The 26,980-nt window shown below is 35.7% G+C and overlaps 1 protein-coding gene across 8 annotated transcripts in view; it reads left to right on the forward strand.

Moving 5' to 3' along the window:
- THSD7A (thrombospondin type 1 domain containing 7A) overlaps positions 1–26,980 on the forward strand; it is a 285,991-nt gene that overhangs the window by 83,707 nt on the left and 175,304 nt on the right. For all 8 annotated transcript variants that reach the window (XM_042042958.1, XM_042042963.1, XM_042042964.1 and 5 more), the window contains one exon: positions 614–1,130. In XM_042042958.1, the coding sequence (XP_041898892.1) occupies positions 980–1,130 (151 nt within the window). In that variant the 5' untranslated portion in view covers positions 614–979. The remainder of the gene's footprint in view (positions 1–613; positions 1,131–26,980) is intronic.

The raw sequence follows: 26,980 nt of genomic DNA on the forward strand, positions 1-26,980 counted from the left end.
TGACATTTATGCATGTATATATGTGTACATACTTTCTGGATAAGAAAGGATGTTATCTTGTGTTATATATTACGTGCACACTTTATCTACCACAGAAGTGGTGTGCTTACACATACATACACATTATCATACACACATATTCATCTGTCCTCATAGCAGATAGCTATATGCCATTACCTGAAGCACATTTGATAAATATATGCAAGACAAGGTAGTGGTTTTTTATTTTTTTTTATTTTTTCTACATTTTCTTCTATTTCCCTTCATAAGGTCTTAATTGTCTGTTTAAAGCATGTGTAATCACTTATTTTTTTGTTGTTTACAAAATGGTTAATGCAGCATACATAGGATTATCAGGACGAATGTCTGATGCTCTCTTAATTGTTATATATTGTTCTGTTTATATCTGTTCTGGTTGAATGACTTTTGTTTCTGAAGCATGTCTGATGATGATTTCTTCTTTTCTTATTAGTATGTATCATTTGGGATATTCCAGGGAGAGATGTGTCTGGGAAGCCAGCCTTTTGCAGTCACTCTCTACACTGAGATTACAGCACTGGGCTATTTGTGTTTCTCCTCATCCCTGTTTCTCTCTGTCTCTCACTCTCTCCAGCTGGTGTAAATGACTGCTGCTGCCTCCCAGAGCAAGATAACCCGCTCAGTCAGCTGGAGCCCCCTGCGGACAGCTGTCTCGCTTTTAGCTGATGGAAAACTGCTATAAGCGCTGAATGGAAGAGCGTGGAGCAGCGACCATACCAGCACGAGGAGCTGCTGCAGTAGCAGCAGCAAGAGCGAGCGAGGACTCTATTGTTCCCTGGTGTTAAACAGTTTTTTCTTTTCAACTGCCATGCACAGCAGCGGGAGAGAGGTTTCCAGTCCCTTTCTCCCCGTGAGGAAATTCTGAAGAGGGGAGGATCGTTTGAAGAAGGTTTCGTGGTGGTGCTGCGGGTTTTGGACGCAGCGGCAGGCTGCTGGAGGCATGGGGTTGAGCGAGGGGAGCGCTTCTCTCTGCCGTGGTCCAGGGGTGCCTGCTCGGTGCGTGGGAGTTCTCGTGCTTCTGCTGCTGGGAACCTGGGATGCTCATGCACAAAGTGAATTTCAAACTTCATCAGTGTATTTGTGGAAGACCGGTAAGTAAGGATGCTGTGATAACACAACAGCAGCGTGTTGAGTTTTTGTTGTAAGTAATAACCTTTTTGTGTGCTTTGTGTATGTGGAGGGAGAAAGTTAATCTAAATAACTAATGTTTACTGGCAGGATTGCAGGGGAAAAATAGGTCATCTTACAGGATTCTACCATCCAAGCAAATATTGCAATTAAAAAACTCCACATTTGTGACTCTGTGCCACTGTTACTGGGATCTCTTATATATTTTCTGTGTCTTCTGAGGTTTTTCATTTTGTTCAGCAGCTCTGTGCTGTACATAAAGATCAGAGTATTAGTGCCTGTCCACAATGAGAAGGAGCAATGATTACAATTGGAGTCAGTATCATTAAAAGTCCTCTAAACATACTGAATTTTCACAAAGAAAGATGTGGTTCAGCATGTCTAATCTTTGTGTCCTGTGCTGACGTGTAATATATTCAGTGTGGTAATTGATGGGAAGTTGGGTTTGTTAAATTTAGGTTTGTTCCACAGAATATAGGACACATGAAAGCTAATGATGGATTAGGTAAAATTATCTAAGTGATGCCAGATCTCATAACCAAAGAGCTAAAGGCAAATAGGGTATGTGGATTCAGCACTAAAGTAGATGGATAATTTCCCCTACTTTGATCCTAATGAGTTACGTGTCTGTTTTAAAGATTGCATAGTCATAACAGTGCTTCAACCTTAACTCTGCATCAAAAATCAGCGGGGAATTTTCCTGTGTCTATTAATATATTGCATTAATTCAGGATTTAAGCAGTGATGAATATGTGCATTTTAGCTGTCTTGATACAGTTTTAGTTCCTATGTAAGTAGAGTCAAACTCTCATTTAGGAAACTTAAAAATTTCAGACTGGGAAATATTTCACATTAGCTTTGGCAGTTAGCTTCGTTTCCTGTATGTTACCAGGAATAAAACAATCCAAAAAGTAGTAGTTTTGTTTAAAAACTGATTTTCCATTAAAGAATAATACAATAATAAGAGAGATAAATCATTTGTCTGAAAAACAACTTTGAGAAGACAGTCTCTTTCCTGGATGGAGGGACCCAGCCTTCTGCCACAGAAGCAGATCAATTTACAATTACAGTGATATCCTGAATTTTTTAAGAGGCTTCATCTATCCAGCAGCTCAGAGAGGAGATTAAAAGGAAATTCATTTAAACAAGAAGACAAGCTTTCCAATAACACTAGAAAGAGAAATCTGAAGAACGGAAAATCCTTTGCAACTTTCACTTCTGACTGAAAGATGAGTTACACAATGACAGTGACCCTTTTTTTCCTTTTAAACCATCGACAATCTAAAAACAGTTTCCAGTTCCATTACAGATTTATAAATGTTCAACACACGCTTAAAAAGAGATAATATATGTGCACAGGTTTATACAAAGGCACAGTAATAATATCACATTTTCATAAAGCATTTCACATTTACTCTAAGTTGCTAGGCATCAGCAATATAAACCCTCCAGCATCTTATTATGTCTCCATTTAACAGTGTAATAGATTGTATTTAAAAATGTTAAAATAGTAACATAATTTGAGGATGATAATAATAATTCTAGTGAGCTACTACTTAAGAACACGTGCAGTCAGTTTGCTATGGACTTAACTCCACTTACTTTGCACATAGTACACGTGCTCTGAAGTCATGTCAGTTAATCCAGCAAGAAGGAAACTGTGTTAGCTTTTGTCTTCTCCCCCTTTTCTCCCTTCCTGGCAAAGACTGCTCTTAAGGAACTTTTGTGTAGAACAGGTATGATCCAATTACATTGCCCGATGAAGAGCTAATTCTTCTCTTCAGCTTTCCTTCTGTGACCACTCTTGTCTGCTTTGCCTACAGTAAGAAATATTGCAGCCATAACATCAGTGATTAGATGAAAACATGATGAAATACAAGTAATGAAAAACAAGAGTGGCTCTTTTCAAATGATGAGTGACAAGATGCAGTGAATAAGACACTGCATCTGTGTTTGGCTCCAAATTAAATTTTTTGCAATCTCTTTCTTAGCTATGTATTGAATTATTTTATTGTCCCCCTTCCACTTGTGGGATGATCTAGAAAGTGAACTGGGAAAATTGCTGGTCAGTGGTCTGAAGATGTATAGTGTCCAGCAAAAGCGTCATATGGAAAAACAAAACTGAACAGTAGTGAGCTCATGCAATTCAGATGACATTTTTCTTCTTCTGTGAAGGAGAGAGGTCAGGGGAATGTGTCTCTGAGACTTTGTCTAGGCAATTAGCTTGATTATATGCCTTTTGGGACTTCTTATGTCCAGTTTTTAAGAACTGGACTATTTTTGTATTGAATTTAGTCTCTCATCAGCTTTTGTAAGTGCTGTTCATGACTTGCATCTGTCTTGTTTTTATTTCTAAAGGTTTTTGAAATAATGTCTTGGTGTATGCTACTCTGTGTCTTCTATACTGGTTTACTGCATTATGTTTTCTTAAGGATGCCCTTGACAATAATCTAAAATGGTTATGAGGGTTGAGTTGAGGCATGCTTTCTTCTATAGAATAATAGTTTCTTTTTTTTTTTTTTATGGGGTTTGAAGGGTTTTTTTGTTATGTTTCATTGGAAAGAGAGGAGTGTTCTAATTCAAATTTCAAGTGTTTGCTTCCAGTACATGAAAAGCTCTCAGGGGACATGATTTCCTGTTTACTACCATCCTCCTGTCTACTACCATAAAAATCTGAGGTTATTGCAATACTCAGTTTAACCATTTGGGGGTTTAATTATCTTTGATTCAGCATGGGCAATGTTGTGAATAATCTGCTTTGAGCAGGGAGGTTGAGCTAAAAGTTATCTCCAGAGGTCCCTTCTAATCTTCACTCATCCTGTGATATGGGTGCCATCAGCAAGTAATTTTTACTTCTCCAACTGAAACTGCTTTGAAGTTTGGCTTTTGCTACTTTTTTTGATCTCTTGAGAGAATGGGTATTTGGTGTTCTGCTGTGCTTAATGGACCTTCAGAGTTTTGAATGGCATTTAAATGAACAGAGTCGATTATAGTTGCAAGTGATTAAACTGGATTTCTGACCAAAACTTCTCATTCCATCCTGTGCAGACCTGGTGTATGCATTTTATTCAGCCAGAACACAGCTGGTTCATTTTGTGTGGTCACTGGGAAAGCCATTTTGGTTTTCTAACATAGAATAAAGCAAAGTGATGAAACAGCAAGATTCCCAGAGTTGAGTCATGCTGTGTATCTGCTTGATGATCTGAGCTAGAAAACAACAGCTTTTAGCAACTCATGGAAGAGAAGTTGTGGTACTGAGGACTGGTGATTATATCGATGTGAGGTTGACACACACTGTGAAGTGTTGAACTTTTTATGTTGAAAAGAATTTTTAATGACCTGTTTTGTTCATGAGTAATTTCCTTTGCAATGAGCAGTTGTTTTCTTCAGGTTCTACACTGCTACATTGAACTTCTTTGAGTTCCTTAAATGCTATTTTTATTCTACCTGAACTTTTATGATTAGCTTTAGAATTTTACTGGATATTATTGAATTGTATCTGAGGGGAATTTGTCAAGAATGGAGCCAGGCTCTTCTCAGTGTTGCCAAGAAATAAAACAAGAGGCAATGGGCAGAAACAGATGCACAGGAAGTTCCACCTGAATACGAGGAAGAATTTCTTTACCCTGCAGGTGACCAATCACTGGAACTGATTGTCCAGAGAGGTTGTGGAGTCCCTCTCACTGGAGATATTCCAGGACTGTTGAGATGCAATCATGTACCAAGTGCTCTGGGAATACCCTGTTTGGGCAGGGAGGTTGGACCAGATGACCCACTGAGGTCCCATCCAACCTGACTCGTTCTGTGATTTTCATGTTCAAAGACACCTTATAACCGTGTGATACTGCCCCCCATGGGCTAAGATATTGATGTATCTGTAAGTTTTGCAGAGAACAATGTGATGACTGCTGATTCCTAAACGAAGAAACCCATAAAGTTTTCATTTTTTTTCACTTTACATGAAGATGCATGTTTTTCTTCATCTGTCATTTCATCATGCAGGACATATATTTACCATTTCTTTATGCAACTGACTAAGCATAGGTGTTTCTTGCCCCATAAGAAGTCTCTTTTACTGCATTCGACCCTCTCCTTTTTTTTTTTTTTTGTTAAATGAACTGACATGCTGATTTGTGATGTGCTGCCAGTGTTGGATGTAATGCCTGCCTACAGTTACTAAGATATATATAGAGATTATATATATATAATATGCTGGTTAATTACTGAAGAATGCACAAAATCAACAAGATTCTAGCACATTAAAGTTGGATCTTCCAACAGCTTGAAGTAGTGCACATTACACCTTTGAAGTGGTAGAGGCAGCGTTGGATTAATGTCTCTGGAATAAAAAAAGTCCTAAGAAAAAAATCCAGATTGCAGTGCCTTTTCTATCATTATCTGTTTTAAAGACTGTTGATCAGATCTCAGATAGTAGAGACAGATGTAGCTGTACAGAATTATTTGAGATATCTGCAAATGTTGGTACCAAGACTTCGTCTTTGTTATAACAATTGCAGCTGGACATTTTCCCTTCCTTTTAACATGGGTAGAACTTGAAATAGGATTTCTGTGGGTAACAGTGCTGTTTTAACATTAAAATGGAAAGAGAAAAAAGTCATTGTTTCCTGAAGAGAATGATTAAGTATCTATATTTTCCTGCTTATGTTGTGTCTCCTAGATGAGAATTGGGCCTTAGACGATAACTTGTTCAACCTTTGATGCAGTCAAGAATCAGAGGAAAGGCAATAATATCTGTGTAGGCAACATACAGAAGATCATAGGCACTTTTGGGGTAGTGGAGGCCTGGAGTGAAACCAGCAGGCCAGGTGGTTTCCACTGGAGCCAGAGAGTGCTGCAAATTCTGCAGTCCAAGAGCTCTCCGTAATCACTTTCTGATCTTTTTCAGGCAACACCATCTGTATGTGATTTATCCTTGTTCCATGGCCTTGGGAAGAGGGCTACACAAGGGCCTCCTGCTTCCAAAGCCTATAAACAAATGTTTTCTGTTTCAAGGTGTTACTCTAGGATTTTGTAACCAAATCACACTTCACTACTTGATATGAAATTGGGTCTCAACGTTTCTCTGATTTTCAGCCTCTTGGTTTCCCCCTTATGCAGAGAGAGGAACAAACACAACATCAGTACCATTGCATCCTTGTCAGGTTTTACATTCTAAGGGCCAAATCTATTTTGAAAATAGTTTGGATCCACAAATAGAATTTTCAACAGTTATGAAATTCCTCTTCTAACATCTTTGTTGCCTAAAACCCATAAAATCACTGAATAAAAAATATTTAAATTATTTTCCCCATGTATGACCCTAGGACTGTCCTATTTTCAGTGCACTGAGTGTTCCCATCTCATATTAATGCCTGAGGAGAACAGAAGTCCTTCCTAGGACTGGCAGTCCAGCAGGCATTTCAAAATGTACCTAAATACACACTGACAGGAATTATCAGATGGGAAAAAGGGAGAGAGAAGAATTACCTAACCAGACCTCTGATTAAAGCACTTACATTTTCAAGAGCTGTGTCATCTTGTTTGTTGGAGCTGTTCCATTACATTGGCAAAATTTACCCATTTGGTTTAGTATTTTTTTTCCTTTCTTTTTTTTTTTTCTTCTCTCTCCAAACGGGAGTAAAGACTTTTTGCAGTAATTGCACCTTGAGACTGGAGACAGATAAGCCTGTGTCAGTAACTAGGAAACTCCTGATTTTAAAGAGATTATGAAGAAATGATCTGAAGAGGAGGATTAGATGCTAGGGAAAATCCTAAATGAGAAAAAGATGTTTTATCTTGAGGCCTAACTGTCATGAAGAGAATTCACATATGATGATGAAAGAGGGCAATGAGGACCTCTTCAAGGGAAAATAAAGCCCTAGTTATGGCATGGTGAACTTCAGCTGGTGCCTGTACATCCTTGAGGAGAGAGGTCTGTCAAGATTTTTAAACTGTCATTGATTGTAAAAGGTGTTTTTGGGGATTCATCTTTTTGATTCTCTGGTCTTCAGTTACAGAATAAGATAAAAGGAATATTAATAAAAATTGTATTTCATCACCTTTTCAAGGAATAAAAATTATTCAAGCAAAACGTGCTAAAGAAAAATTACTGTTAAATATAAATGATCCTCTAGGATCGAATGTGATTGTGTTGGTTACACATACACTGCATATATTCATATTAATTAGGATTTATCACTTTTATTACATTCTGTTTTGTGCATCTAAGCAATCTCACTCTTTGCTGTTGTCTCCCAGTTAAATCCGACTTTTATGTAGTCAAATGGGGCTTGTTTATCTGGGTCTTGAATAAGGAAATATTCATTTTCATTAAGCATGTTCATCACTGTTGCTCTTTGCCCTCATTTATAAAATATCCTTTCAGATTTTTTATTCAAAAGAAATTTTGCAAAACATGTATTAAGTCTTTGACTAATGCAAAAGACTTGTAGTTCAGCCTGGCAACAAAATATTTGGCAGAGTTGCAGAAAATGGTTGCTTTAAGGAAATTATTTATAAATGTTGTTTAGTATTCTGTCCTTAGTTAACAAAATCAAAGTAAATATTTAAATGTTTGGATAAAAATGTTGTGCTGTGAAATTCTTTTTCTTATGCAGTTATTTTGCCATATTTGAAGTAGGAAAACAGAAAAAAATGTGACTTGTATTATAAACCTCTAGTTAAGATAAACAAGTACTATATGCTAGGGTAATGGTTGATTTCACTTGTAGGATGGCATTTTGAAGCTGTCAGAAAAGTGGAAAATGGTAGTTGGTAATGTTGTACTGGTAGCAGAGGATGTCTCGATTGTTTTTAGCAAGTGCCCTGAAGTGCTTTTGCTAACTGGATCAGCTGAATCCCTCAGCTCACTGGGGATGCTGGGATAGGAGAATGCCTCAAAAGCTATGGGTTGTTTTATTCTGCAGGCTGGTATCCAGTCTTGAATTAATTCAGGTTTTTTAAGACCTTATAGACCAGGGTTTAACTTTACAGTTCCCTATTTCACTTTATGTTGCTGTAATTTTTTTATCCTGCTTTCCCACTCTGTTATTCAGATAACAGAATATCTTTTAACACAATAACTCCAGATTTAGCAGAAAGCCCAATTCCCATAATATAAAGCACAGTATTATCAAAGACAAGTAGGAATCAATATTTTGAGTTCAAACTTGATATAGTATAAATTAAACTTTGTATAGTGAGAAAGTAATTTCTGGGGTGAAGGACAACGCATACATTTATCCTGTTTATTGAAGTTTGCATCCTGGATTCACGTGTCTTTTTTTCTTTTCCTTCTTCTGCGGTCTGTTCACAAGCAAGTCCTCTCTTTGTAACAGGGTGGAGAGACCCTTTTTCTAGATGCATGTCCAGTCAAAATCTGTTTCTCTTTCTTAGCCTAGTGAAAGTGAAAAAAGTGGTGGGTTCCTTAGGTAAGATATGTTAAAATTCTCGGTAACAGAAGTTTAAGATCTGGTGGGTTTGCATAGCGCATCAGAAAAAGCAGTGGGCTGACAGAGCCTACAATGGGAGGCAGCAGTAGCATTGACTTGGGTTCTATTTATGGATTTTTCTTTCTTTTTATGTCTATTTCTGTCTAGTAAGGCAGAAAAAAATACATGGAGTTACTAAAGTAATGGAAGAATTAGAAGAGAGAACCATATACAGAAATCCTAAAAATTCATATTATTGGGTAAAAGTTTTCCTAAATAATCACAATTAAAATAACTGTATTATGTGGCTATCAAAACTTAGTCAAATGAAAGTTAATGTAAGCAGTTTGTTACCACCAGCACAAATTATTGTCCCCTAGGAAATCCCATTGTTTTCTATTTTCATATGAATGCTGTACAGTGTTAAACTTATCAGTGTCTGGGATTTCACACAAAATCCAGGAGCCATTTATTGGAGCAATCAGCATGTTCCCAGCATTAAGTAGGACTGTGATTTTTTTTTTTTTTTTGTGCTGCTGATATTGCTCAAAGTCATCAGTAGACCACAATAGCTGGAGGTTTTTTTAAATTGCTTCTGTACTTTGTGACCATTGCCAAGATTGTTTTGGTGATTTTATGTCTGTGGAATAGAGAAGGAAAATCTGGTGTGTTTGCATGGATTGAGGGGAGAAGTGCCATTAGATGCAGCCTTTATTGACTCTCAAACTGAGGTTTTCTTGTGTGATCCCTTGTGAATGATGTTGCTGGAAAGCAAGCTTTCAAATGCCCAAATACCAGTAAGAGTTTTCCATAGATATTTTGAGGGGGAAAGAGATTATGTGACCTTTCCTCGCAGTCTGTTTGTATTATATAAAGTGAGTTTGAGGGTATTGGAAAGTGTTTCTGATGTGATGAGACAAACATTTTTAAGGTTGATGCCATCTGCTAATCCAATGAGAAATTTCTTAATGAGAGACATTATTACTTTCTACCTCCTGTATTATGCAAAATGAAATGTTTTTATTCATGAACAATAGTATAACTCTCCTTATGTGTGCTGGGGAATAGCTATTTTACCGCTGAGCCATTAGAGAAATAAAGAATAGAACAGAGAGATATTGTTTTATAATGACTTGTGTTTGTACAGTGCCCAGAACAGTTGAATTATCTTCATTTGCTGGTGCTCCTATGTACCACAGCTTTATACAAAACAACATAATTAAGACTTGTTAAAGATGCTGTTTACAAAGATACAAAGATAAATTATTAACATTCTAAAGGAGCATCCAAATAACATCAAGTGCCAAAAGTAGTTCAAATAGCTGATCTCAAGATGCCATACTAGAGGATACTGGAGGAGGGAATTATTTTCATAGGAAAAGAGTGTTGTAAAAAACCTTGGAAAGTAAATTCTCTGTGTGATAGTTCCAAAATGCATTTGCAAGTAGCAAAACTCTTGTTTTGAATTTTATGTAGATGTGTTTCATTATCCTAAAAGAACACTTGTGTTATGTAAAATTTTGCTTGTTTTGCAGTGTTCTGCTGGTGGTTTAATCAAGTATACATTGTGAGGAATTGTGTTCCATTTTATTCTGCTTGACTTAATTTTCTTGTGGTTTTCGGTCAAAATAATTCCTGGATTAGAGGAATAGGGTGGAGAAAGAAGGGAAAAAGCTGTTAAGGTAGTCATAAGACTGCTACAACTTGCAACAGGGAACATAAACCTTATTTGCTGGATCTTGAATCCAGTCTCAGCTCTGCACATGGTTTGCAGTGGTGGCACTGGGAATCTGCTCATCTATGAAGTGCCATTTACCTGAATACAGTTTTCTGTAGGTCTGTGCAAAGACAAAACAGAAGAAACTTTGAGTCTTAGGATTTTTGGTATAGTTATTAGACAGTACCCAAGGAACCAATGCTTTAGCACAGTTGTAGTACTTGGCATATACAAGCAAAAATGGATGTAGTGGAGAACACCAGGACACTTGAGAGAAAGGAAGAAAGAAGTTGACATGAGTGGAGAATACAAACATGAAGAGCATGGGGCAAGAAACCAGCAGGGTTTTTTTTCTGTTGAAATCAAATATTTAAAATAGATTGTGAGGTAGAAAAAACTCAGGGGGCTGAGAGAAGGGGAAAGTTCCTGTATGAACAGATATGGAAATTTTCAAACTAACACGAATTTTCTAATGAATCAGTCTGGAAGCTATTTTCATGCAATGTTTCCAACAATACACTTAACTCTGTGTGCATGTTTGCATGTGTGATGTGTACAGCATACTGTCGAACACTGCTGTATGGTTCCAATGGAACTACTTTAAAATAAATAAAATAATACGTTATCTAAGTTGTCTTCTTATTCCTGACTAGAACAGTGCCACAGCTTGAATTTGTGGTCATATCTAATGAAATGTTGGGAGTTTTTTTTCTATACCACTAACTCCTTTTTAGAAATTCCACCTTCATGGCTGCTGAGCTTGCTATTTTTAAGAGGCATACTTTGAAGGTTGTCATTGAAACTACTTTTTTTTTTTGCCTGTTTGTTTGTTTTCATAATCCTAAATGAAGTTCAGTCAGCATTGCTTTTTAGATGGTAGCATTGGAAAGACTGACTTGTTCCTGTAAGATGTGCTTGGTGCCATGCAGGAGATAATGAAAGGAAGTGGATGAAGAGTGATAAAGTGACAGAACATGCAAGGAAGATTTGTAGTCCTTAACTTGACGTGGATGAATGACTTATGGCTCTCCATATTTCAACTTGATATATGAATGCCAACACCCTGGGAGTAGTTTGGGTACCTGAACCATAAAGCCAGGAAATTCAGGTTATTTTCTGTGCTTTACTTCACATCTTTGTAGGGATCTGCAGGAGAATGTTATGGTCTGTGCTGTAAAAACTCTGAAACTCCACACAGTGCGTATCACGACAGATTTGTATAGGTGATTTATATATTCACTAGAGATAAGCGCTTTTTTTTCTTACCCTCTGTGTTAAATATATTTTAAAAGCTTTATGGAGGAAATCCAGATGATGAGTATATGTACTGATTATGACTGAATCTTGATTCTTTTGTCACAGTACAGATTTGAGCTATTCTACCGGATATACTGCCAATTACATGTGATGGAAGTAACTCTAAAATTGTGACTTAGTTGTATAACTATAGTACAACTCGTTTTTTGAGATAGTATCACTTTTGTATTTTTCTTATCTTGACTCTGCAAGATGTTCATTTACTGCTCTGAGGATGTGATACAGCGAATGCCCTCTCTTGAAGTCACTGAATTTTGTGGATTACATGCTTCATAGTTTCTTCTGAACAGTATACTGCTTAGTTTTTCTCTTAACAGGAAAGTAAGAGTCTTTAAGGGTCAGGGTCCGCAGAAGCCAAAATTGAATAGTAAAGATCTGACTTTTTGGATGCAGAAGTAGGTATTTAAAATAGGTGTGTTTTGCTAAAGCCTCACATATAAAAGGAAACTGATTATTAGAAATGGAGTGACAATTCAGTGAACTAAAAATTACTGCCATGCATGCAGAACAAAGTCTCTCAAAATAACAATCTGTTGCTTACATAATGTCTTCATCACTCTCATTTAAGAAATAGGCTTCCCCCTATTGATGAGAGTGTTATTATGAGACTACAAAGAGACAAACCAGTGAACAAGTGTCTCAGAGGAAATGACATGTTGTTACTGTTCACATATCGATGCTATTATTTGGTGTAAGCCATTTTAAGAAAGATGGTGGATAATTTGTTCACAAAATAGCTTATGTATCTTTTAGAGAGGTTGTATATGTGCCTTCTGAACTTGCTGTTTTAGTAAACTAAAGGAACTCTTCAGTATATAAGCCCATAACTTTCTAAGTATGTTGTTCCTTGGACAGTAACACACTGTTATCCAGAAAGTTGTTTATTATTAGTAGTAGTAGTATTAATTATTCTATGTGTGGAATACAGTCTGCCTATAATCCTGTGAGAGTGATGAGTAGCACTACTAGAGGGAGGTGTTTATTAACAAAACATGGGTTTAAGGAGAAGTTGAGATGAAGAAAAGGTGCAACTTAATTAAAGAGAAAATATTATAAGGAAGAGCAAAGAATTAGTTTTCAGTCTTGTCATGCCTATATTAGTTGCTAATGCAATTCAGTGTTGCAATTTCTCCTCCTTTTAGGACATTCATCACATTTTATGCAAATGTTACCAGAGAGAGTTATTTTGGAAAGAAAAGACAAAATATATTAGGAAGCCATAAAAAAAGATGCCCTGCTTTCTGTATAATGAATCAGGTTATACAATGCCTTTTTGTTAACTGGTTTTTTTCATTGTTGTAAAAAACAAACAAGCTATCATTAGCTAAGGCTTATTAAATCTTCAGAATGTTATTACAGTAGTTTAATCTAGTCAGACATATCTGGAAAAAACAACCTCAAATATAAAAATTGAAGTGTAGACCATAAAAGATACCATGTCAAATTAAAAAATATATAAATCTTTTGTGTTCTATCACTTCACCTGTGTCTGGAGCTAAGAGGCACAGAGTTCACAGATTTTGCTGCGATTGGTTATAAAGGAGGAGTCCACTTTTGGTTTTGAATTTTTAAAGTAAAGATGAAGAGGACTCCGTGAAGATAGAAATTCATTAAGAAAGGCAAAGACTTTTTGGAGAATATGTTCTGTTCAGGGTGGTTTACTGTTCCACACTGTATGTCTCAGAGCACACAGGAACTTCTAATGAAAAAATAATACAGTTCGTTAATGTGGAAAAACTTCTGAAAGTAGCTACAGTCTCACAGCATTCTGGGAATTAGTTTGAACATAATTGGTTGGATGTCAATATTAAAAAGCACTCTAATGAAAAAGAAAATGCTCAAGCTAAGATAGTTTGCTGCTTCTGATGAAAAATTTAATGAGGCTGAATAATTAACCCCTTCTCTCTTCTTTCCTCTCATACTGCCATGTCTTTCCCAATTTCTGCTTTACATTTATTGTAAATATTTTAAGCAGTGGAGTTTCTATCACTGTAGTAGAAAGACTACACTATTGTCTGTATGTCACACTATAGCTAGTTTCCTTTTTTTTTTGTAATCCTTTTTACCTTCATGGCTAGAGTACTCAAGTAGACTATTTGTCAGTTGTCATGCCCCTCAGCTATGGCTTAGCTGAACTGTACTTCGTGAAGTCTAATCTTTCCTGATAAATCCACTGACTAGTGTTGCACCAAGCAGCACAGGCTCTGCCATTTACATAATGGTTACTCTAATTGGGTTAATGTGACTTCTAACCTCAGATTGAGAATTACTTCCTTCTGAAATGTGATCATTGCCCAAATACATACACTTTCCAGTCACTGAGTTGACTCCTAATCACTTATTTAATAAAGTTATGAAGCACATGGGAGTTTTTTCATGAAGAACCTATTTATTAAAAAAAAGCAACATAACAACCAAGAAGAACAAAACAATACACACAAACAGAAAAGACACAAAACCACGTTGTGGACATTTTCTTCTGATATCTGAGTTGTCATCAGTTTGGTATGATATGCATTGTTTTCTTAAATATATGGAATTCTATGAGAAGTAAAGATAGGTGAGAAATGAAACATATAGACTAGTTCTTTAAACACAGTAAGTTTTTGTACACTGCAGAGGTTTTACTGACTTTTCAAATCAATCATCTACAATTACTGTTTTTCCTTTTTTTTGGGTACATATGATAGTTTTTAGGTCTTCATCCTAGTTCCTCACATGGCTTGTTATTAGCACTTCCATATCCTACCCCTCTTTTGTTTCTGTGGGCTACTGGATGCTGTATGAGATGTTTGTCCCTGTGACCTGGATCTGTTTTACCTGCCTGTTCAATAACTGCTCAGTATCCTGGAGAGGAAACATATTTTTACTGCCATAGGCCTCTACCTCCATCAAGAAATAGTGGTTCATCCCTTTTGTCATGTTGTGTTAATAATGCACTTCCAAAGAGAAGGATGATCTACGAAGATGGTCTTATTTTTCTCATGCTGTCAATATCTAAAAATTTTTATCAAAGATGAATTGAAGTTAGAAGACAAAGCCTGAACCAGCTGGGTGCTTTTGTTAATGATATTCTAGAACTGTGTAAGTTACAAGCCCTGAATATCAGGCACATCATGATGGCAATGCAAAACTGGATTTTAATATTCAGCTACACTCCGTAGAGACATTTGGTGCTTCAGAAGGCTGCTGTTCTTTAGAGCCTGCGGCCTCAAAGATAACCTGGAATGCCAGGTAAGGAAATTGATAAAGCTGTCAGTGGTTTGCTGTGCTCTACTTGTCAGGCTATGAGCCACCTTGTCACATAGAATACTCATGATATCATCCAGCAGATGACATTGAGAGATCACAACTTTTTCCTTGCTTCCTAAGAAAGTGAGAAACTTTTAGTGTAAGCTTAATAAACAAAATATGACACATATCTATACAATATCTTAACAGGAATTTTTGCTTTTTACCTAATTCCATTTCATTCAACAACTCTATGTTTTTTTTTTTCTTCTTTTCATCATGGTAAAGAGAGAGGTAAATTTGAATCTTTTTAGCACGAAGCTAGAAAGCTAATTAACTGTTGCAATAACAGTGTACATCTGTTTGATTTTTCCATTGGGAAGATAAAATTTCGGGATCCAACCTTATATGCATTTAGATCCTGTGAATTTAATGTATCTTCAAGGTAACACTGCAAGTGCTCATCAATTTTTACTGGATACTAAAGGAGGAAATAGTCTCCATGAGATGCTCCTAGATTTTTTTTTTTTGCATTTTAATTTATATTTTTTTAATAAAAATTCATTTTTCTTCTTTAATATGTATTTTGTAGTATCACTTTCTTTGTGCAGCTCGGTACACTGAAACTTCCTTTGTTAAATCCCTTAAATTTTAAGATAGATCACAATGATGGGGCATTCCCCATCATGGAGGCGTCCTTAAACTTTCTTTTTTTCTGTCCTGTTGGAATTACACCTAACTTTTCAGAAGCTCATGCACTTTCATTTTCTTTTCAATTTTATTTAAAGGAATATGTCTTAGTTGCTGTTGCTGGCACAATATCCATTCAAACAAAATGCCCAGTGCCAATTGTTTTGTGTTTAAACAACTATGTACAAATCCACTTTAAAAAAAAAAAAAAAAAGCTATAAGGTGTGTCTTGATCTTATTTCATTTTCAGAAGATTCTTAGCTATTAGATAGATTAGCCTATATGCTTTAGTTAAGGAATAATACCTAATCCTTGAATCAGAAGGAGTGGGAAGTAGAAGATGAAATTGTGTTATGTAACACTTTGTTTCCTCTTGGTTTGGAAGAATTTTTAGAAGAGGCTACTCCCTTATCCTTCAGAAATATGGGTGCCTGTTAGAATTTATTCTGAGCATAATGCCAATGTGGCTTTATCAAGCAGACCTGGTAAGAAAACAAATATATGAGTTTTAGATTAACATAATATATTCTAGCATCATTTAAGTTTTCAGTTGTAATGAAGTAATTTTGGGGGTGATGGGGAGGTTTTAATGTAAATTTTTGATAATTCTAATAGTTACTGTACATTTGTAGTTGATGGTTCTTATTTAGTTCTTCTATTTTATGTGCACAGCCCATTTCTCTCTCCTTTTTGCTTCTACCAAGAAAAATGTTCTACGGAGTTGAAGTAATGGAAAATGCTACTTGTTCATGTGATTCTTACCCCCTCTGAGGTGCTTTGGTTTTTATTTATTTATTTTTATTTATTTTATTTATTTATCATTATTTATTTTATTTATTTTGTGGGGAAAATTAAAATAATAATAAAAAAAAATCAAATTTTAGTGCAGTGTGGGTAAGAAGGAATTTATTCCTTGCAATAAGAAGTCCCTGTGAATTAAATTTTTCAAGTATAATACCCATCATTTTGAAATCTGATAAATGAGTACCCTTGGCTTGGCTGTTGGCAATGATTTGTATCTAAATAAGCTTTTCATAGCTATTACATTTTCAAAGCAGAGAATGTTATGTGTGTTTAAAAATAACTGGTATCAAGAAGAGTTTCAGAATGAGAACATACTGTTTAAAAACATTTGTAAAGGAAAAGCTTTCAAACTGAAATTTACTTCATGGTAGCCATTTATGAGATAGGCAGTTCAGTATGATTCCAAGCTTCTGCTTTTTTCTGCCTTGATAATAACGCATCAATCTGTGCTGCTGGTAAAGATACAGAAATTGATCCCAGCAGCACAGAACCAACGCCCATTTTAATTTTAAAGGTCATGCTTGTGCAATGCCTTTTGATGAATTAGTAATTAAGTCATTATTTTTTGATAATTTTGGTTAGCCTTTGTTTTTGTGAAGTATTAAGATGATTTTATTTTTCCAATTTAGTATCCTTATGTAGCTTTTCAGTACAATTTGGGAAGGTAAACAGTCTTTCTACTTCAGGAATGTAATGAATGTAAAAGCATTCTTCCAGCTCTAAGACTGCCTGCAGTTTCAATGCCATCCAACTCTTCACACTAGCTAACAAGATAATTTTGTAGTTTGTTTACAAACAGGAAATTGGGTAAGGCGTTTTGAAATGTAATATTTATTCTCTGCCTAGTGTAATTAAGAGTTTCTTTGCATATTATTAGTCTATTTTATTGTTACTTATGTGCTTGTAAGAACATATTTCACAAGCACAATCTGATGCTTCTGTGTTTTAGAATATTCCTGAATACTTTGTGGTGATTCTAAGTAGATTCTTGGAAATGACTTTATCATTGTAGTGATGCTACAGAATTACTTAATGTAGTTTTCATTGCAGAAAGGTCTTTGCTGTCTGTTTCTCAGTATCAGGATTTCTGACATCCTGACAGATTATTGTAACTCAGCAGATGGTCTTAGTTTACTGATTAAAGATCAAGTGTCAGACTAAAATTTGGCATTTATCTGCTTCATTCTTAGCCATGGACTAGTAGTGGGGCAGATGGATTCACCCTGTTTAGTGAAGGTGCCATAAAGAGTGCTCTTTGGAACAGGAAAAGTTGCTGTGAAATACAGCTTGTGTTGCTGACACTTTGGATTGTTGTACTTGAGTTCTGATGTCTTTAAAATCCTCATTTATGAAAAAGACAATTTCATTCCACTTCTTACAAAACCCTTTACAATTTTCAAAGGGAGGTCAACTAACTAACCTCGAGTAAGGAAAAATGAGCACCTGAGCACAAATAAGGAAACATATATCTGAATTTTGCAATAAATATATTAAATAAGGAAATTCTTTCATGTGGGTTTTCAACTTAATTACATATTATGTAACATTTTTATTGCTTGTATTAAACTTTTTCTGAACATTTAAAACAAACTTTCTAAAACATATATTTTTGAAGAGTTTACACTGTCACAAAAGTATATCTCAAAAAATATTTGTTTATATATGCCAAGTTCTTAGCTGCAAAAGAGGTTTGTGGGGCTTTGCTTTTATTTTTTTTTTTTTTTTGAGAAGCACATATGGTAAAGCTGTCAATACAATGGTAGGTTAGAAGTAAAACTCACAGCACTATTAATACTACTTTATCACCATGTTGTTTTCATGCAACGTGTTCTCTTTGTGTCAGAGTATTCTACCATTAGTTCAGTGGATTTGGTGACAGGTTGTTATAACTGCATTTCAGAATATAGAGATAAAATCATGATCTCTATAAATACATGTCTCTGTCAACCAGAACTAGCTTCTTCTCTCAAAGTGTAGAGAAAATTTTCTTCCTGACAGTTTTTTAGAAGTTTGGATTTTATTCTTTGTTAGAAACAGAAAGAAAAGCTTTGTTAGGTAACAGGAAGAAAACTAACATTTTTCTCATTAAACCTGTATTTTTATGTGTGTTTCCCTGTTAATATCTTGATGCCTTCAAGTATGAGCCTTAATTTTATCATCATAGATTTTGATTCCTGAAGTACCTTTCTTCAAAACTTTTGATGCTATTCCTGCTTGAAAGTGCAACTTGAAATGATACTTTCTAGATTTATTCCTGGTGTTTAGAGATAACACTCTTTTACCTAATGAAAAGCACTTAAGTGATTCTTAAATGAAAAATATAATGCTTACACGAGTCTTTCTTTTTGTGGTTTTGGGCAACATTTCCTAAGTAAGGATTTATTAATGGTAAATCATTTTGGTAGTTATTTGTGATGGATTGGACTAATTATTAGTGATGGTTGCGTTTCGACTCCCTCCTTCTTCCCCCTAAGTATAGTATCTTGGATGTTCAGTGTTTAGAACTGCTTTAGAAAAACACACCATATGGTATTGCTTGTCTTCCCTGATTGAATGTAACAGCTGTAGCACCAGCTGTTACTTTGCAGATTCCTGAGTAGGCTGTATAAATTTCATCTGCAAGTGCTCAGGCATTCACTTTCATATTTTTTTCAGGATGGATTGTCTGAAAATTACATTATGATTTATTTGAAAATCTGAAAGACATCTAAGTATAGATATTGTGTAAAAGTAAGCGTATTTTCAGTTAGCAGTTTGAAACTTTATGTGCAAAATAAAAGCACAGCATTGTCTGGAATTTTTGTAATGGATAGACTCTACTGTTGTTTTTGCAAAGTTTCAGAAATAGAAGTAATCAATTGTATTTCTTTAAAAAAAGTAAACCAAAAAACTAACCCCTGTATGGAGTCAGGCTACGTGTATTGCATTTCCTTGTAATATGAATGCATACAGTGCATAAATGCTACATTGCATAAAATTCATATGCTTGAATGCTTCACATTTATTGGGATTTTAGAGTTACTGAATTATTTTAATTTCATTAAAATAATGAAATAATGCTTTCCTTATCAGCGTAACAATAAAAGCTAAGAGGCTTTTATTGACATTTAGAAGTTTGTTAGTAACTGGATCAAAATAACAAAATAGTTTTCTGTGTCAGAGGTTGGATAGCATTTGTATCTATTTATTTAAAGTTTCCAGTAAGTATTTCTTCTATTGCATTTTTCTGGTGAAAGCAGAACTAAGCAGGGACTTTGGAATGCTGGATAGAGCAGGATATTCCCAGAGTGACTGTTAGAACACCGAAAAGTCTTGAGAGGCAAAGATTCATGGAAAGAGTTTGTACTCTTAAGTAGTAGCAGATAGGATGGTATTCATAGTCCTGTGGGAAAGACTATACTGTATATCATTAGCTTATTAGTGTCTATTCCATCTTCTTTTGCCCCAAACTGGTGGATGAGAGCCTTTGTTCTCTTCAGGTGTTTATTTTGTGGCATTTGGTATCACGGCCTTATAGATACATGTGAGCTTTCTGACTGCTCTCTGTTCCCCATAGAGGGGGTGGATGGATTCAAACATTCACAGTCATTCTAGCTGGATGGGTTATTGATGAAATTGCTGTTCAGATGTGATGACAATTTAATACAGTACATGATAACTGAACTGAGTGACCTTTGCTGCAATTGATGTTGGCCTTTCTCCCTGTTAAGTGACCACCTAATTTATCTAACTTAGAGGAAGTACTGTGATTGCTGCATAAACTGTCTTGGACAAAGATGTCTCCCATTCATCCTGAAAAGGTTGAGTGGAGACTAGTGATCAGAAAAGGTCAAAGAGCCTGATTTAAGATTGTTTAATTTTAGTGCTCTTTTTTGGAGATAAAAGTACATGATGTAGCCAAGTGTCTAAGTCCTGTGTAGGTGAGTCTGGTGAAGGCAAACCAGTAGCATAGACGACTTTAAAGAGTGTCAGTTTACAAGTGTTAGACAAAACAAAAGGTAAGTTTTAGACTTCTCTTCAATTTTAACAGAAGACGTCTAATTTTTTAGTTATATTGTAAAGTTTGTGTACATGTAGTTAATATTTCATAGAACCAGCCGCACTTACTTATCTTTAGTGAAAACTGGTAGATATTGATCAATTAAAATGTGATATTTAGGTTAATTTATACAGGTTATTTTCTGAAGAGCTTCTGCTGTTTCAGAGCATGGCTCATTCAAATGGCATTAGCTACCCCGTCTATGATAAAGCTCAAAATCATCAAAGAGAAATTAAGAAGAATCAATCTGCATGCTTTTCTTCAATATGTATTAATCTAATCCAAAAAAGATTATTTTCTGTTTGATTATTCTGAATTTTGGAGTGTTTTACCAGGAGGAGATCAACACAGTGATTTTGTTACCTTCTGCTTTCTCTGCTAATCTGGTCACATTGGTCCATTACTTGTGATGTGTGCCTACAGACTGCACAGGAATTTCCTGCCTACTTAGAATATTATATAGTATGTCAGGATTTTTTGCCATGCATGGTAATCCCCCCTTTGTTTTTTGTTTAAATTTTATTTTTGTATTTCAACCTGAAGCATTTGGAGAAAATTCTTAGTTTGTTAGATTTAGTTCTAAGTCTTAACCATGGCTGTTGTGAATCCTGGGGATTAGCACAGTGACACCAATATTTTAATAGATGCAAACATTGTTTCAGAATCATCTAAATGACCAAGTATGTTCTGATATGAGTGTATGTGCAACTCTTCACTCTAGGCACCCAATTTTCTAATGTCTTAAGAAGTTAGTCTGTTTGAACAGTAACTAGGGATATCAAATTACTTCAAATCATTGAAGTTGTGTAATAAACTTTTTTTTTGTGCTTTCTTAGGTAAAGCTCAGTGCGCATTTCTCATAGCACTGGTGCAGTAATGCAGAGAAGAGCTATACTTACACAGCTGTGTGTATCCAAGTCTCCTTGGGATTGTCCTAAATTGACCTGTATGAAGTACCCTAGAGGTAGAAATGCAGCCACTTTCATTTTGCATCCTTATCTTGGTCAATAATGAGACATATGTAAACACAGGGCACTTCAGTCTGTGTTTTATCATGTTTTCATTTTACCTTCACTCATTCCATAGGACTGTAATCATCATCCTAGAGTGTAGACACATGTGCATGCATGTGTACAAGCTTATTTACCCAGGGCACAGTGTTACTTGATTGAAGTTTCATTACAAGCTTGTTAACAGCTAGGTTAAAGAGAGTGTGTAGACTGTCTGGTAGTTAATTAGTTCCCATCAGCAAAATTATTAGCACAGTAGGTCAGAGTTACTCCTGCCAAGTGAAAGCTTCAATAATCAGTACAGTATCTGGGTCAGAGACCAATCCGATCATAAAAACTGCAATCGCTTGGGCCTGGAGGGTGCAGGATCAGGGCCAGTGGTACTGCCAAGCTTGTGATTAGAGTTGCTCCTCTATCACTGATAGCATCAGGTGCTGACCACTAGCAGTAGCTTTTTTTTTAAAAGTTTTTGCTGACACTGGAATATTGGCCACTGTCAATAATAATGTTCAAGTATGAGGCAGCAGCTTGCATGATCAATCACCACCATAGGAGATGTGTGAATTTGGATGTTTTTTCTTTGTAAATATAGCTCTAATAAGGATCCCGTCACAGGACGTAGGAGTTAACAGACAAAATATTAGAAGTTGCTCTCCAGTTAGCTAATCTGTCTGAATTTACTCATAAATTTTTGTTTATATTTAATTCAAATGGAAATAATCTATTATTTTACACATGTATATACCTCTCTGTTCTGAACCTGTACAGGGCATCTTTAATACTAAAGTGTGTTTGGGAAAGAAAGTTGACAGGACTGAGAAACAATACTACTGATGTGTCTTTAAAATGTCTGTTTATGCAATTCTCCTAAGAGTAATAGGACAGAAGTGAAATGAGACTGGAGACCGTTGGTATCTTAGAAGTGGATCAAAAGCTTTCCCATTTTGTAAAGGACAGCTATAGTATCACTTCATCTGGGAAGAACTATTTCTGCCGATAATTCCCCCAGAACTGTGGGAAGAATATCTGGCTCAGTTCCAAAGCAGGACCACTGTAATACATAATACATAGTTTCCATTGAGGCTGTTTTCTTTCTGAGAATTACATGTATACTCACAGGAGAACATTTGGGCATCTTCTGTAATAAACTGAAACATAAACGTATGGTTTTGTTTCCAGGAGGGAAAGAAAATGCGAGCCAACCTGCATGCCAGAAAATATTGTTGATAATAATTTTGTGGAAAGCAAAAGTGTATGGTAGCTGCAAATGGGTAATTCAAGGAAATACTTCCCTGTTGAAAATACACTATTTTTTTTAAAGTTTGATTCTACCTATTCATTATAAAAGAAATTATCAGTATTTTTTCCAATGTTTAAAATAATGCTGTGAAAACATTTACGAAAATATGCTTCTTATGAACCTGTCTGCCTATCTTCTGTTTATTACTGTAGACTAGAAATTTTAAGATGTTCCAACATCCAAAGTTTTACTCCTGCCAGTTGAGATGTCCCAATGCCTGTATATCAGTGCAACATCACTGGTTTTGTCTGAAAACTGAGAATTTTTATTACATTTACTATTACTTACTTCAGAAGAATATTTATGTATATTTTGGTTTATCCCTCTATTCTTTCTTTTATGTCACTTTGAATACAATTACATACAATTCAGATTTCTTTTAGTTTGTTTTTTATCATTTTCTTAAAAAGTTGGTGAATAAGACAAATCGATTGGTACTGTTTTCCAGGTAAGTGTCAATAAAGGTTTCTTTTTGATCTTTTAATAGCAGAGCAATATGGCATTTGAAACTATTTTTGGCATATTAGGAGTTTGTAAAAGATAAAGTAGAACATCTTTTGAAAAATCATATGCCCTGTTTAAATTAACCGTGGGTCCACAAACATTTGAGGTTGGTTTATAATGAGTTAAACTTCATAGGTGATGAACCCACATATAACAATGTTTAAACAGAAAACTGTGCTGGTGCTTGTTCAATTTCATGCATATTTTTTCCTTTGTTATAAATAAATGTTCTCCAGAAAAAACCTTTTATTTGTCGTTTTCTCTGCCTCAGCCAGCAGTCTTTGCTGTGCTTTGTGTTTTCAGTTTGCATTCGTAAGTGGTATTTTTTTATAAGACTTAAAAAATCACATTAAAAATAATGGAAAAATAATGATTGTTTTGGTGCTCTTTGAATTGCTTTTGTAATCTGAAGCCAAATGTTCCAATGACAGTGGTATATTCTCATGTTTTCCTCTCAAAACATGTTTATGACTTATAAAAAAAAAAGACGAAAGAAACTAATATCTTTAGGTATTCACACATTATTATTTTACCTAGTTATCTAAATCTCTTATATTTTCTGATGATTTTCTAGTCCCAATGTATAATTGTAACACTGTAGGGATTTTTTCCTTCCCCATTTATCACAAATTTGCCACAGTCTTGCAGCAATATTAGCAACATTTAGTGCAACATTAACATCATCTAAATTAGAATGGTTTTATTTCAGACTGTGTTTCCTTAGCTCCTGGACAGATGTTTTCCTTGACTGGTGTGTAGTATATGAATGCATTATTTAGGAGACTTTGCCTTCTAGTCCTAATGTCTTACACTTATATGGTCCCATTCTCTTTGAGCTGGCATGATCTGCTCTCTCACACAGGCTTGTGTTCTTGACCTTGCTTTTCTTTGTCACCCTTATCACAGAGCTGAAGTTACACTCTGCAGCTTTCACCTTCAAGGTCCTGTGCTGCTGATGCTTCTTTCCACTCTTCATTGGTTTCATTAGAGCTTCATTAGTTTGTTAGTGAGCATCTTAGTGTTGAATGGAAAAATGGGTATCATTCCTTTGTTTTATGTTGGGTTTTTTCACCTGTTAGTGCTAGGAATGAAGCCAAGGTCTCTTGAAGGGCAAAGTTTTGTGCCATGTGTCGAAGGGCTTCTGGAATTATTTTTAGTAAGTGTATCTTCTTAGTTGTCTTCCTCACATTCATCTAATTGCTTACTGTATGACTTAAATAATGTAGTAAATAAGAAATGTCTGGGTATTGGTGATACAGAATAGAACTACAGGACTCCTAACATACCAGGCTGCATCCAGCCCTTGTAAAAACATGAATCTTTGAAATTACTCTTTTTTTTACAGGCAGGCTTTACCACGAGTTTGGTAATACATTACTCCAATAATGAGTGGTAATGGAGGAAATAGCATATGCTGTAAAGTGTAGTGCATAGGTATAGTAATAATACACAGAACTTATTATTTCTTACTAAAACTTATTTTAAATATTGATTGCATATGTTGCCATGATGTGGTTTTAAACTTGTCTATCCCTTACACTGCTCCTCAAGTAACAATATTTAGCAAGATTTAATTTCTTTGGTCATGTTGGAGTTAAATATCCAAGGCTAAAGAACTTAAAATGCGTGTTAAGTGAATGCTTAGACAAAAATAAAAGCACAATGCCATTGTGGGCTATGTGTTTGCATGCTGGATCTCAAACCAGTATTTGGGCACATTTGTCTTTTTATGACAAAGCGCTAAGAAAGACAAGCCCTTGAATGGAACAGCCAAAGGGGTCTGCCATGCCCTGTGGTTCTACTCTTATTTCCTTGACACTTCTCTTTCCTTCCTCAAACCAGCACTTCTTGTAGCGTGTCTTTCTTCTTTTGTCATCCATTTCCCCAATTTTGGACCTGATTGCATTAAATAATCAAATGCAAAATTTAAATCTGGAAGACACCTCAGAGACTAAAATATTCCTGAAAAATGTGTAAATGGGAATATCCAGGAGGGAAACCCACAAATTACTGTCCCCACTGAGGGTAATCAGATAAATGGCTCTTTCATATACTGACCACACTTCAGCATTCTCTTTCAGTTGTACATCAGTTCTTCTGCCTTTTTCACTCGAAACCAATTACACTTCTATATCAGTCTCTAAATTCCATCCTACAGCTGGAATAAAGGATTTACCCTAAATTCACAGTTTATATCTAATACTTTTTTATATTTCTTTTCAGTGTATGACCTGGTTCAAAATTAACCCAGTGTTTTGGGTCCATTCTGACCCTCAATCTGTGATGCTGCAAAACAGCAATTCAGAGAGGAGTCTTGCTGTCCTTGCCCTGTGTCCACACTGAGTGGTGCCGGCTGTTGAGTGAGCATGGCACCATGAACTCCAGTTCATCAGTGTCATTTGGGCTAAGAAATTACTCAAAAGAAATTCTGTCAGTAGCTGTGGGGCCTGTTCTGGCTGCATTGGGCAGAGCATCCCTCTTCCTCCCTCCCTGAACCATTATATAATTGCTAGATTTTCAGGCTCTGTTAAGAATTTGGTGCAAGCCAAGCTTTTAAATAGTTATAGTGGGCACTCAACAATCTGTGAACAGAGTGGGAGAGCCCTGTCAGGGCATATTGTGTGCTTTGGTGTGACTGGTAAATTGCTGCTACTCTGGAAGAAAAGCTTCCTCCGTGCTTGAGTTGTTGCCCCAACTCCAAAACCAGCTTACAGAAATCATAGGTTTTATTAAGACATGGCAAGCAACTGCTCTGAGACTTCTGACAGCAGTGGCATGACATCTTCTTCTACCCCACCTTCCCAAAATCCAAACGCTACTTAGGGGACCACAGATAATTAAGGGGACCAATGATGGTAGCGCAAGTGATCTGCTTTGTTAGACATTTGGGATGTTTGAACAAGTTGTGTCTTCCTTTCTGATTTTAAGATGCAATTCATTGACTATAAACAGCACGTTTTGGCATCCTACGTTTCTACAAATACACAGCAATGTACAGAATGTGAGAAAAATGCTGTCAAAAAAGGGTCCCACTAATGAAAATTGTAGAAGGGAGAAAGAGAAATGAGAAGACATTTTACTTTAAATCCTGAGTAACATATAAAATACTTCTTAATACTGAATGTATTATTTAATGCAATGGTTTTGACTTCAAAATTTTTTATCCTACAGACTTTTATTCACAGGATGACCCAAATCAGATATCCAAATATTTGAATGTAACATGAAGTCAGTAAGATGTTTAATATATGCAGATCTAGGAGACAGGGGAAATTTGGGTGTGCAGTGAGAGAGAATCAGAAGTGGGACAAAAGAAAGGATTTGATTGCTGAAAGATAAATTCTAGATACAAAGGAAAACAGAAATTTGGAGATTCAAAAAGAAGAGAAAACAGGGAATGAGGAGGATTAAAAAAATCTAATGAAAAATTTACTGTTCAGTCTATTGACCCCTCAGGCTGCTAGAGTTGCTTTGCACTGCTAGGTACAGAAAAAGGGATTAATTCTCATTCCCAATGTGTTTGGATTTTTGATGTGGATACCGTGATGAAGCAAATTATTTTGGCTCTCTTCATGTTGATACTGACTCAAATTAGGTGACTCTTGGTTAGAAATTATACCCATATGATGTGCCGTATTCTACTGTAGTATGAATAAATTAATTTTCTTTGTGTTGTCATGTAATACAGGAATAGCACTGTTGCACATTGTGACATCTATAGCATTCTGTGGTGCAACTGCAAAGATAATGCGAAAGAGGATCCTGGAACTC

The sequence above is a fragment of the Corvus kubaryi genome, unplaced genomic scaffold (assembly GCF_017639235.1).
Source record: "Corvus kubaryi isolate FWS band 111438036 unplaced genomic scaffold, C.kubaryi_AGA036_p1.0 37398, whole genome shotgun sequence".
In the NCBI taxonomy this organism is placed as follows: Eukaryota; Metazoa; Chordata; class Aves; order Passeriformes; family Corvidae; genus Corvus; species Corvus kubaryi.